This window comes from Cucumis melo, chromosome 5, assembly GCF_025177605.1.
Source record: "Cucumis melo cultivar AY chromosome 5, USDA_Cmelo_AY_1.0, whole genome shotgun sequence".
Classification (NCBI taxonomy): Eukaryota; Viridiplantae; Streptophyta; class Magnoliopsida; order Cucurbitales; family Cucurbitaceae; genus Cucumis; species Cucumis melo.
In genome coordinates this window covers 25,576,409-25,588,389 of record NC_066861.1, presented here as the reverse complement: position 1 = coordinate 25,588,389, position 11,981 = coordinate 25,576,409, and the positions used below count along the sequence as shown (strand labels likewise).

The 11,981-nt window shown below is 33.1% G+C and overlaps 1 protein-coding gene across 5 annotated transcripts; it reads right to left on the bottom strand.

Moving 5' to 3' along the window:
- Positions 1-254: 254 nt before the first annotated feature.
- Positions 255-8,977, bottom strand: LOC103493600 (AUGMIN subunit 8). Of its 5 annotated transcripts, none has more exons than XM_008454456.3 (7): positions 8,518-8,977; positions 5,243-6,652; positions 4,505-4,624; positions 3,455-3,571; positions 3,281-3,370; positions 1,591-1,698; positions 255-613 (listed from the first exon to the last, which is right to left on the bottom strand). In XM_008454456.3, the coding sequence occupies exons 2-7, from the start codon at positions 6,545-6,547 to the stop codon at positions 479-481; spliced, it is 1,875 nt and encodes a 624-aa protein (XP_008452678.1). In that variant the 5' UTR covers positions 6,548-6,652; positions 8,518-8,977; the 3' UTR covers positions 255-478. The 5 variants fall into 5 exon arrangements, with proteins under 5 accessions (XP_008452678.1, XP_008452644.1, XP_008452652.1 ...); XM_008454422.3 differs by lacking the exon at positions 8,518-8,977 and adding an exon at positions 6,792-7,261 and having other exon boundaries at positions 5,243-6,695; XM_008454430.3 differs by lacking the exon at positions 8,518-8,977 and adding an exon at positions 6,792-7,261.
- Between the last annotated feature and the right edge of the window lie 3,004 nt (positions 8,978-11,981).

The window sequence follows — 11,981 nt, the reverse complement described above, 5'->3', positions numbered from 1 at the left end:
AAAAGACAAGTAAACAAACCTGGGAAGAAAAAGAAAAAAGAAAATCAAAGCTTTCCATAAATTTGACCCTGATGGTGATGGGTGTCAAAAAGCAATTTCCAAAGCTTCAAACCTCACTTTGTGTAGCTAAAATCTACCATAAATTTGCATCTCATTATTTTCATATCTCAACGGAAGTATCACGAATACCTCGTTCAGGTATCTATCGACAACGACACTTGATCTCAGAGGTAAAGAGAAAAGGAATAGAGAGATAAACAAAAAGAAACTGTCCTGATAATTTACCATCAGTTTCATTTGCATTGTTAACACTCTTTTTGGATGCTGCTTTTGGAATGACTTGCATTTTCTTTCCAATATATATACTGTATATATACTATATATTTATATAAAAAAAATAAATAATCAAATTTACATTTGAGATGAGAAGCAAATACAGGTGGAATTTTTGGAGAGAGTGGAAGTAGGTATATTGTTGTTAGCTTGGTTGGTGAGAGGTTATGAAGGGGGTGCAGTAGTTATACTTATACCGATGGGGAAGAAGATTGAGAGTTGTGTTTTCCAAAGCTTGTTTCATTTGTATGAGATGTGTCCTAAGACTGTACTCTTCTACCTGTTAACAACACAAAAAATTTGGTCATTTTTTTCAAAAATCTAAATGGAAGAGTTTGTTAGATGCTAAAAAGAACACAAAGAACACTAAAAGATAGATTTATGTTGCAATATTACGGTATCGATGAATAAACTACAGCATAACATAGTATATGGAAAGGGTTACTAACTACTAAATTCTCCACTCGACATTATTAACCAAAATCTTCACACCTTGCTGTCCCAACGTTGCTCTCTATTTATAACTCAAGCCCTAACAAGTTTACTATGTACTAAGACGTCCCTTCTAATAATCATACTAATAACTAGGAGACTAGCAGAGTTGTTGGAGAACAAATGGATGGATTTTTGGAACTTTACTTCAAAAGCAGTTATCTAGTTTTTATCTCAAAAGAAGCTTTCAAGAATAACGTTTGAATTATCCATGAAAAGTAAACAATATTGTGTGCTTTAGAACTCAAGGGCAACGTTGTACAACTACAAAATAAATCATGTTCAAGTATGGTTGTTAAAGAATATAGCGTTAAGGAAGACAGCTTTAAAAAGAATAGTCAATGAATCACTATTTCAATTTGTTTTCCAAAAATAGTAGTCTATGAAATTTGTGCATGAATAATTCAAAAACAGAATTCTGACAGAACAAACTTCCATTTTCTTGCCTTTCAGCAACAAACACAATTAAGAAAATCAACTAAGCATCACGAATGCCTATATTCATACATCAGATATCTAAAAACACTTTCTAAGACACCTGCCAAAAACAATTAGCTTTCAAAGAGGTGAATTTTTTATACAGTGTGATCCGTTTGTTATTTCATCTTGATTTACTAATCTCATGCAAATTTATGATCTACATTAAAATTTTCGAATCCACAAAATTAACGGAATGTTCTACGTGGCTTGTGCAGGAACTTCAAGTGACATGTGTGGGATAAATTGGCCTTCCTAATTCTAAGAGCATGAGAATGTTGTTCTCACCTGCATTGCTGTTGTTGATGCCAGCAATGATTCACATTCATCTAACATTGCTTTCTCTTGCGAAGCTACAACCGCGAGTTCTGTAACCAACCCATTCATGCTCTCCACCTACAACACAGAAGAGATATAGTTAGAAAATGGAGTCAGACAACATGTATTTCAAACTGACAGTAAAATTTAATAAGTGCAGAAATGTGTTCAACTCTAAGGACTAAAGAGTAATATACTCAATCTCTAAGAGAGCATCAGACATCGACTGAAGTAAATCATTAGATGACTGAACCAATTAAAGTGAAGTTTTTTTTAATTATTTAAACATATGGTGATGCCTACGGCCTAAGATATCGTGTGTGAGTGTAGCAAATGTCGAAAAAACATTTGAGGGAAGGGTGTCTGTGGACCACTTGGCTAGGATTTTAGCCAACACTGAAAACCAGGTAACTCAACAATTTAAGATAAGCTTAAAAGTTAAAACTGATACCCCAAACTATCAACCAAAACTAACCACAATAAATCAAAACTTTCAAATCTGTTTTGTTTTGGGCCCTGAACTTTAAACTTCTTTAAAAAAAATCTTAACTAAAGTACTTTAGTCCCTCAACTATCAAAAAACAATCATTTTGTGCTTGTTTTTATTTGGTTTTTAATAAATTAATGGAGTGACTTGTGAATTCAAGTCACATAGGTTAGACTCAAGTTTTAGACAAGTGAAAATTAAATGGAAAAATGCACAAGGGTCAAAATAGAACAAACGTAAAGTTCATGTATAGAACGAACAATTTAAAAGTTTTGCCCTTTTTATTTTTTTGATAAGAAACAGTTTCATTGATAAATGAAATATCTAAGGAGTGCAACAGTTCATCCACATAAACATATACAATAGGAAACCAATTGTAAACCCCTAGCAAATGATAAAGAAACCAAACCCAAGGGGATGGGGGAGACCAAAGGAAAAAACCAGAAGATGAAAGATGGATTAACAATGTAAGACGCCCTCAATTAAAGAGAATCCAAACAGAATAATCAAACAAAGGCATCTCCAAAACAAAAGAAAAGTCAAACCGAAAGCACCCACTCTAGAGGACTTAAGTTGAACAAATTTAAAAGTTCAAGGACCAAAATAGTTTGAACCTTTTATGAAACAGAACATATCAATATTTATAGTTTAAACCAAAACTTGATTAGTTTGTTCGGGATTTTGAAGTTTTTTCCAATTTGGTTTCCAACCACATCCCTAAGATGAGGCTCATCACAAGGGAATCGGTCAAAACCTTATATTTTAAGATACCTCAAATGAATGTGAAGGGAGTTCCCATTTTCTAAAAAAAATTTATATATATCAAGCTTTCATGAAGCATAATAAAAGAACATAAAACAGCGTAAAAAACCAGCCCAATAAAAAGAGTTTAAGCTCTAGCTATGTAGAAACAGAATCCAATTCAAAAGAATAATCCCTATCTGATAAATTACAAAAAGCTCGATTCACTGACGTCTAGAAATAGGCATTAAAGCTACCAATGAAAGGAACATGACATTATCAAACTCAAAATTCCTATCTGTAGCTTTAAAGACTCGTTCATACATAGTGAACCAATAATAGAATGTCTCTACCGCACATGTAAAAGGAACAGGAGAAAAATTTGATAAAATTTTAACTCACAACGTCAAAAACAGTCAATTAAAACCTCACCTGCGAAAGCAAGGAGCATATGGAGGATGCCATTACTTGCATCACGTCAAGAGCTGAGCAGATTGCACCTTTCAATGATTCAACATCTGCCTGCACAAGTAAAAATCTCTACTCCATGAGGCTGAAACTAATTCAATGATCGAAATTTGGAAAGCTTTTTATAGCCTGACATACTGTTGCTCCTGTAGTTAGGGGAACTCGAAGAGTGCTTGCTTCAAGATCTAACAATGCACCAGACAACGAATTGATATGGTCTCTCTCAAGTGAATCCCATTCCTCAAGGTAGCACATCTGGATTTTCATTATTACAATAGTTAGTTATATTTTGACAAAAAGAAGAGATAAACAGAATTTAAAAAGAGAGGTCCTCCTACAAGGGTACACAAAAGAACTTACAAAAGACTATCGTTAAAACCAATAAATAAATCAAGAACGAAAAAAAGATCCAAAGGCCTTTAAAGATATTGACCAAGTAAAAGCATCGAAATATACCATATCCTAAACTTCCTGTTTCTCTTTATTTTCCTCTTCTTATTAGATCTCAACACAGCAGTATTTTCATTGCCTAAAATAAAATTAAAGACAGGTCTAAAACATTCTTGTTAGTTGATATACAGTGTGATTGATCAACAATGTTCCAAAAATAATTGGGTGTTCACTCAAAAGCTTCATGTGATCTTCTCAGAAGATAACGCAATGTTAGTTAAATTAGTATTCAAAGCCAACAACTACCTAAACAATTTTGGAGACATATCATCAAAGCGTAATATAGCAAGCAATAATCAAATATCAAATTAAAAGAATGGCAGCATAATTGAACTATTTCATTAAGAAGTTTGATACATAAGAAGATGGAATTCCCAATCTTTTGACAGCTTGATTGAAATAGTTTGGGGCTTTCTACTGATGTAAATGCCTCATCTGTTTAATTTTTACACCCCTACTCATCTTGTTATTCGATTGAAAAGTTTTTGTAATCCACCCTTGGTGGTTGCCCTTCCTTCCCTTTTCTGCATTTTCTTTTATCAATGAAATTTTGTGTTTCTTCAAAAGATAAAAAAATCTTAATAATTATCGTATGAAATTCCGCTGCTATGTTTATGATGTACTGTCCATGAGGGAACGAACGAATTTCATGCTAAACAGTGAGACATTCTCTGGACAAATTAAAAGTCAAAAGGCCACATTTTCTTTTATAGCATATGAGTTGAAGAAAGGACTTACTTGATCATTCATAATCTTATTCAGCTTGAGCTCTAGCTTCAGCCTATGGAGATCAATTCTGTTTCTGGTTACTGAATCCCAAATACGTATCGTAGCTTTCCAGACATTACATAGCATTCTCTGGGCAACCAGAAAAGGACAAAAATGTTAACTAGCCATCCACAGGGAAGTTGTGATACCATTCACAAGTATGAATGCGACACAAAGCACCAATTTGCAGGGAGATCAACATATATGATATTTCAATTTCAAAACTAATTTATTAACACTTTATTTTCCACAAAGATTTCCTATAACCAACAGGAGAAAAAATCATTGTCTAATACCACAAAAAAAAAAAAAAAAAAAAAAAAAGCTCGGAGTTGAATCAATGAAAGCAAAACCAATAAATATTTTAGTCACTGACACAAGCTAAACGGTATTTAATTCTCCCTTTACAAAAGTTGGAATAGAAGTGCATCAATACTAAAGTGGTAAAAATGTAGAGGATAAAATACATACTCTATGAGCTAAAAATAAGCAAGTCCAGCTAAAGGCTACAAAAATATCACAAGCATCGCAACCTCTAACAGGCAAAATATTCTTTCATTACATCAGAAAGATGAAAGAGCACCATGTAATTGGTTACATGGCTAAATAAGCAAAATAAAACGTCCATGGAAAATCTCACGCAAAAAACTTCAATCAGATAGATAAGAAAGAAAAGGTTGCAGAATTCTACAAATATAAGATGCACACCTCTGCATTTACTTTATTCATGTCAAGTACAGCCTCTGCTCGTGCATTGGAAAATCTCCATTGCATATATCTATTATATAATAGCCGTAGCTGGTGAGCATCTTCAATATAATTAGCACCTTTTTTACCCTTAAAATCTGCAATGAAACTGAGCACCGAAGTTGAGCAGCTTGATTGAATGGAAGTTGGCCTGGCTCGAGATGGACTGACACCCCTAGGAGGAGGAGTTGATGATCTTGGCCGGGTTGGACTTGAACCTCTAGAAACAGAGGCTGATGGCATTGAGGATCTAATGGGTGAAGGTAGACGAGATCCAGGTAACGTCAGAGACTGAGATCTGACAGCTGGTGTTGGTTTTAGCCTATCTGGTAAGCCATTAGAAGCAAGCCTAGGAATTCCTGATGCCTGCAATGAACAATTCTCAACTGAATTTGATTCACCTTCCATTCTAAGACCATCATCAAGTGGAAGAATCCTCGTACAATCATTATTAGATCTCTGGAAAAGTTTGTTCATAGAATCAGACGAAGTTCTCCTTAACGAAGATAACCCAATTCCTACAAGTGGACCACTAGAACTCCGAATTATTTTATCAGTAAGATCCACACTTCGACTTAATGCATTTAATGATACCTTCCCACCAATTCTACTCGGCCACCTCTGCTGATCTACAAGCCGGGTATGCAAGCTATCAATTGGCTTAGAATTCTCCAACTGATCGGAAACATTCTTTCCCTTAAGAGGACTCCTCTTTCTCTCTGGTGTAGGTTTCCTTGAAACCATAGGCGTTTCGACATGCTTGTGAGCAAAATTTGAAGACGGCCTCAATGTCCGATCGGAAGGAGATGCTGGGACTGGTTTTTCCTTCTTACTGACGGGAACAGAAATTATGTCAGACTGGAAAGAGACACTCAAACTCCGCATGGTCGAAGGCCATAAACTTTCCGCCATACGACCGCCTGCCGTCCTTCTTGATGACAATCTCAAATCAGCAGATGAGTCCTGAGCCCGAGTCGATGGACTCGTCGGAGAAGGAGGCGTGGAAGGCCGTTTCCTCTCAGCCGATACGGCTCTTTTCTGCACCATTTGGGAGGAAGAAAACACAGTTCTTGAGGCATTCGGCGAGGCACTGCGCCGAGGTGTGGAAAGGGCCGAGGGAGTAGGTGACTTGTATCTAGAACTAACTTCCCTCGTCCGAGAGCGACGAGTGGCCGATACATTGTTTCTTTCAGCCAGACCCAGTGGAGGTCTCGGAGTCTCGCCTCTTGAATGCTTCCTTATTGAATCTGATTCAAATACATCCATCCACACAATCAAAATCAGACCACATCGATGAAAATCTTCATATCAGAACACATCTGGCGGCCATGGATTTCTTCACACATCCCGCAATCAACTGAATAATACCAACTGCAAAAAGGGGAGAAAGTTCTCTGCATCATTTCTATCACAGCTGCACAACCAAAAGTGAAAACGGTACAGATTGCTATAGATTATGAAAGCAACGAGTAAACCCCACAAACAAAAAGAAAAGGAAAGAAAAGCATACATCTTTACAGACCCCAGATCTAGTTGAGTCAAATTTTGGTAATAACAGCAAAATAATGCAAGCGGGTGTTTTCTCTTCAAGAGAACCCTGAATCGAACAAGATCAGGCAATAACAAGAAGATCAAGAATGCGTTACAGAACATCTGCTATAATACAATGGGTAGCGGAAAACAGCGAAAACCGCCAGAACGTGAATAGGCAGTTACCATAGGAGGTTGATTTTGGTGGTAAACCACATTTAGCGGTTATGGTGTAGGGGTCCCCTTAGAACTTGAGGGAGACCAGGGCAAGTGGGTTATAGTCTTTTGAGCCATGAGTGGTGGGAGTGTAGGATAAGACTAAACACTTAAGAGGGAGTTCAGTGTAAAAGACTTCTAAAAATAGTTTCCAGCCCATAAGTTCTCTCACGGGAAGGCCAAGGTCAGATGAGTTAGACATAGGTTTCACTAAACCGCTACAGTCTAATACCTACTCATCTTCTTCTTTCTACACCCTTTTTCACGAAGAAATGACAGCAACTTCAAAACTGGCAAAACATTAAAAAAAAAAAAAAAAAATCTCCGTGTCTCTATCTCAATCAGCCCTGATATAAAAATTGGGTAAAAACAAGGTTCTATCTAACTACTTCACCTTTATGACTGACCAATTTTTAGCTACATTAATTTTCCTCTCGGAATCATAAACTTGATGACAGTAATTTACGAAACACCTGATTCTAATTTAGAAAAATAGTTATGAAAATCAAATCTAAAGAGACAAGGGCCAAAAATCTCTCAATTCATAAAACTTCTTCTAAAATCTATGAGACATCTATCTCGGGGTGAAATAAATAAATATATATGGGTTATGAACTTAAACTCTTAACCTATCGATTTGTCTCTATGTACTCCAAGTTAACAGACAATTATAAAATAACACAATGTGTTTGTATTCACGAAGTTAAACTATGTATGATTATTATAATGGTAGAACTTCGAGGTACTGATGTTTTCGGCGAAATGGGGGCCAATGTGAAGAAGAAATTTCCCATCCCCATGAGTTCTATAAGATTTTCAAAACAGAATCCGAAAAAGATGAAAACAACCAAGAAAAATTAGTCGCATACAACAAAAGAATGCTGCTCTGAACTTGATTAAGATTTCTTAAACGTACAACAAAAGAAAGGAGAAAATTGGGAACAATTTACTGGAAAGAAATTCTGAGAGATAAATCAGATGTGAGGGTGATCTTGATCTATGATTTGACTGTAACAAGCTGTCTTTGATAAAGTAGACAAACTCTGGCTTAACTACTGTTCATTACAATCTCTCTGAAGGAAAAAGTTAAAGAAATCTCAGAGAAAACCTGAAGTAAGAGACAGAGTTCGTCCAACTCCAAAAACATTCAGAATCTCTTTACTAAAGAACAATGTAATCGACGGTGAGTACGATTAACAAACCGTCTTAAATTAAAACTTTTCCACTCTGTCTTTTTCCCCATTCTGTGATCCACTAAAACAGGACGAAGCAAGTAAAGCAACTTTCCTCTTTCAATTACAAAATTCACGAATGCCTAAAAATTGCGACAAAATTTCAATCTCTTATAACCAAAAAAAATCCAGAATTCCTAAAATTTTAATTTCAACTACCAAAATCATCAACCAATTCACTCAAGAATTTCCAAGAAAAACACAAACACAACAAGAAATCAAAATTCAGACAAGCGAAAGAGAAAAAATTATTCCTACCCAAGAACTCAATCTCCTTTAAACTCATCTTTCACTGCACACAACGAATCAACGAAGATTAAAAAATGCTAACGAAAATCAAAATCGCCTCGATCTCTTGAGGAATATATTGATCAATCAACCACAACAGGTAAGACGAATCGTCGGAGAGACAGAAACTGACAGCAAAACTGTTGCCGGCCGGAAAATCTCGCTAGAGAATTTGGAATTCGGCAGTGGTGGACGGAAAGTGAAAGTAAATCAACGAAATTAGCGTAAAAGTTCATGAAATTTATTGGTAAGAAATGAACGAGGAGATTGATGGGAGAAGGTAAACAAGAAATCAATCAATTAATTAATTAATAATAATTATAAAGAAGAAGAAGAAGAAGAAGAAGAAGAAGAAGGAGAAACGGTTTCCGTTGGGAATTTTAACGCGGCGAGGGACCCGCCGGTGGTCGTTGTTTTGGCGCCACCAACTTTTTTTCTTTCTCAATGCATTTTTATGTGATTAATTAAATTAAAGGTTTAATTATACCAAAAAAAAGAAAAAGAAAAAACCATTCTAAATAAATTTCAATTATGGCCCTAAATTTGGGAAGTTTTCACTTTTATTTTTAATTTTGGGTAAGCTTTTAATTTCGAGTTAAATTCTGTTTGTTTTTGTCAAAAATTGTTTAACCGAAAGGTTTATGGTTCGAATTTCTCACCTTAAAAAATCATACTTATTTTCTAAATTTCAAAATGTTACAAGTTGAGTTTTATTTTAGTTTGATCTCAGGGATTCAAGATTTATGCTTTTAACGTTAAGGTTGATAACTATTAGTATACTCTAAAATGGGATGGATTTCGTAATCCTTAAAAATAATTAAATTAAAGAGAAAAATATTGCCCCAAGTTTATAATATAATTCAATATCACATCATAGAGCTCACATGTAATATACAAATAATTTTGTCTCAATTATTTTTGTAAAAAAATAGTAATTTTAAATGGAAACAAAGAGGAAAAAAAAGGATCAAATTAGCAAAATATTGAAGTTTATAATGGAAGGCTGTAATTTTTAAAGAATAATTAGAAACAAATTATAAATAAATAAAAAAAAAAAAAAAAAAAAAAACTTTATGTTAAAACAATATCAACATCAAAATGGTAGATAGACAATGATAAAGGGAGATGGAATTGGTAAATGATGGTCATGAGTGGTGATTAATTTGCTTTCTAAGTAATTAATTTGTTTTTTAAGTAATGGGGGAAAATAGTAAACATGAATTTTCACCCACACAAAAAAATAATATCAACCAATCATTTATTTTCTTTTTTTTTTTTTTTTTTAATTTGAAATGTTGTTAAAACTTCAATATGAATATATATTTGTTACGGGTGATTTTGAACTAAAAAGTGTAACTGATATCTAATGCAAAAGTTAGGATCAAAATGGACCTAAGATAAAGGATTTTAGGTAAAGTCCTGACCGCCCTAAGTTCGATAGTTAACTAATTATTTGAGGCGACTTTGACATGTAGGTTAGCTTTTTCTATAAACATATGATTATAACTTCTAACTTTACCCTCTTCTTTCTTTACTATTGTTTTCTGTATTTGTTGTTGATATCATTTTTCTTTTTATTTATTTTATATTTCAAATTAAAATTTTATCTTTATTGTTACGTGAAGATAATATATATTTTACCATGTTTGTAGTTTTTACTTTCGGAAAAAATATAATTATGTATGTTTTACAATTTTCGTTATTGTTGTTGATGTGAGGCATTTTTACTTTACATTTTAATCCAATAAATTTAGCAAGAATTGAATATAAAAAGTTAAAATTAGCAAGAATTAATTGATGAAACTAAATTTTTTGGGTAAAAATTAATATTACCTTCCAATTTACCATTAAATTTTGATTTTTTTTTTAATCTCCCTTTGTTATTGAATATTCTCAACTTACAAAAAAATAAATAAAACAAGTTATTTATTTGGTTAGTTTTTATGTTAAATTATATATTGAACTCATAGATTACGATATTGTATTTCTAATTTCGAAATTTTAAAACAAGTAATTTGTTTTATTTGATTATTTTTCGAACGGCACAAGTTTTAGAAGGGGTGAGGAGATAGGCAAATAAGGTTCGTTAATATCTTTGCGCCCCTCTGTGGTCGGACGTGACATAGAGAGGAGATGAGGAATAAAATAATAATATATGTTTGTTAAACTATAAATGTTTTTCTTTCGGTAAATTAATTTTTTCCAAAACCGAAACCGTTTAAAATAAATGATATTTATTTCAAATCAAAATTATTATTATTATTATTATTATTTTTTTTTTGGTCTCTTACCAACCACATATAACATAAAATTTGTAACACTTTTCTTACTTTAAAAACATATTTATTCTTTTAATAACAAAAATAGTTAGAAATAGAAAGAGTATATATAATAAATTGGTACTTATTATGTGGTTTCAAAGTGTTTTGAAGATGTTGTAATGTTAGTGTAATTGATGGAAGAAAACCACATGATTTTGTCTCTTCAAGGGAGAAAGTCCACAACGATTTTAGATAATCCTTTCCCTACCATCTTTGACATTTTGACTTCTTTTTCCTTTATGTTTACCATTTATTTATTTGTTTGTTTTATTTTTTTTTTTAAAAAAAGACCTTAAGTCATATCCTAAGAAAAAAAAATAATTATTGTCCTTCAAATATTAAAAATTGGATCGACTCATTTACAAATATAATAATTTCAGATAAAGATAGATTATCTTACAAACCTGAATGGACCAAAACATTTCCAATAAAGAAGGTCGACCTTCCCTCATCCTTGATGGTCAATGTTGTGCTAGAAAAAATAAACATATCATACATACATACATATATATATATATATATGAATAAAACATTTTGTGAATAAATAAAGAAAATAAATCTCACACATTAGGTTAGTACACATAAAGCCAATATATTTAGGAATCAACTTAGGGTGCAATGTATCTCCAAACCTCACATGCTATTCCATAACCATTACCCTTATGGACAAATCTTTCTAATTTATTATACATTTATTACTTTCAAATTAAACAATATTCCTATATATCATTTGTTTTTTCCCACATGCCCATGACACAGACATAACCTATGTTATGGAACTTTCATCTCACATTGTGGGCCCTTCACAATCTTTAATGGGTTGCTACCCTCTTTTGGTTCATTACTCTTTTTCTTTTCCTAATCATCATCTAACATGCTTTTCTTTGCTTTATTGCTACATTCATCTTCCATATTTCTTTCTTCTATCTTTTTAGTAAGGAATCCCAATAAAAAAAATTATAATAATAGTAGTGAAGTTATTTGGATATTTGGATCGAGTGTTTTGGACTTGATTTTATAATATCAAATTCATTTCATAATTTCTCAAAACTCCAATACGTGTCACATTATTGATCTTTTTTTATAAAAGTACCTTGTATAATATGAACTAAA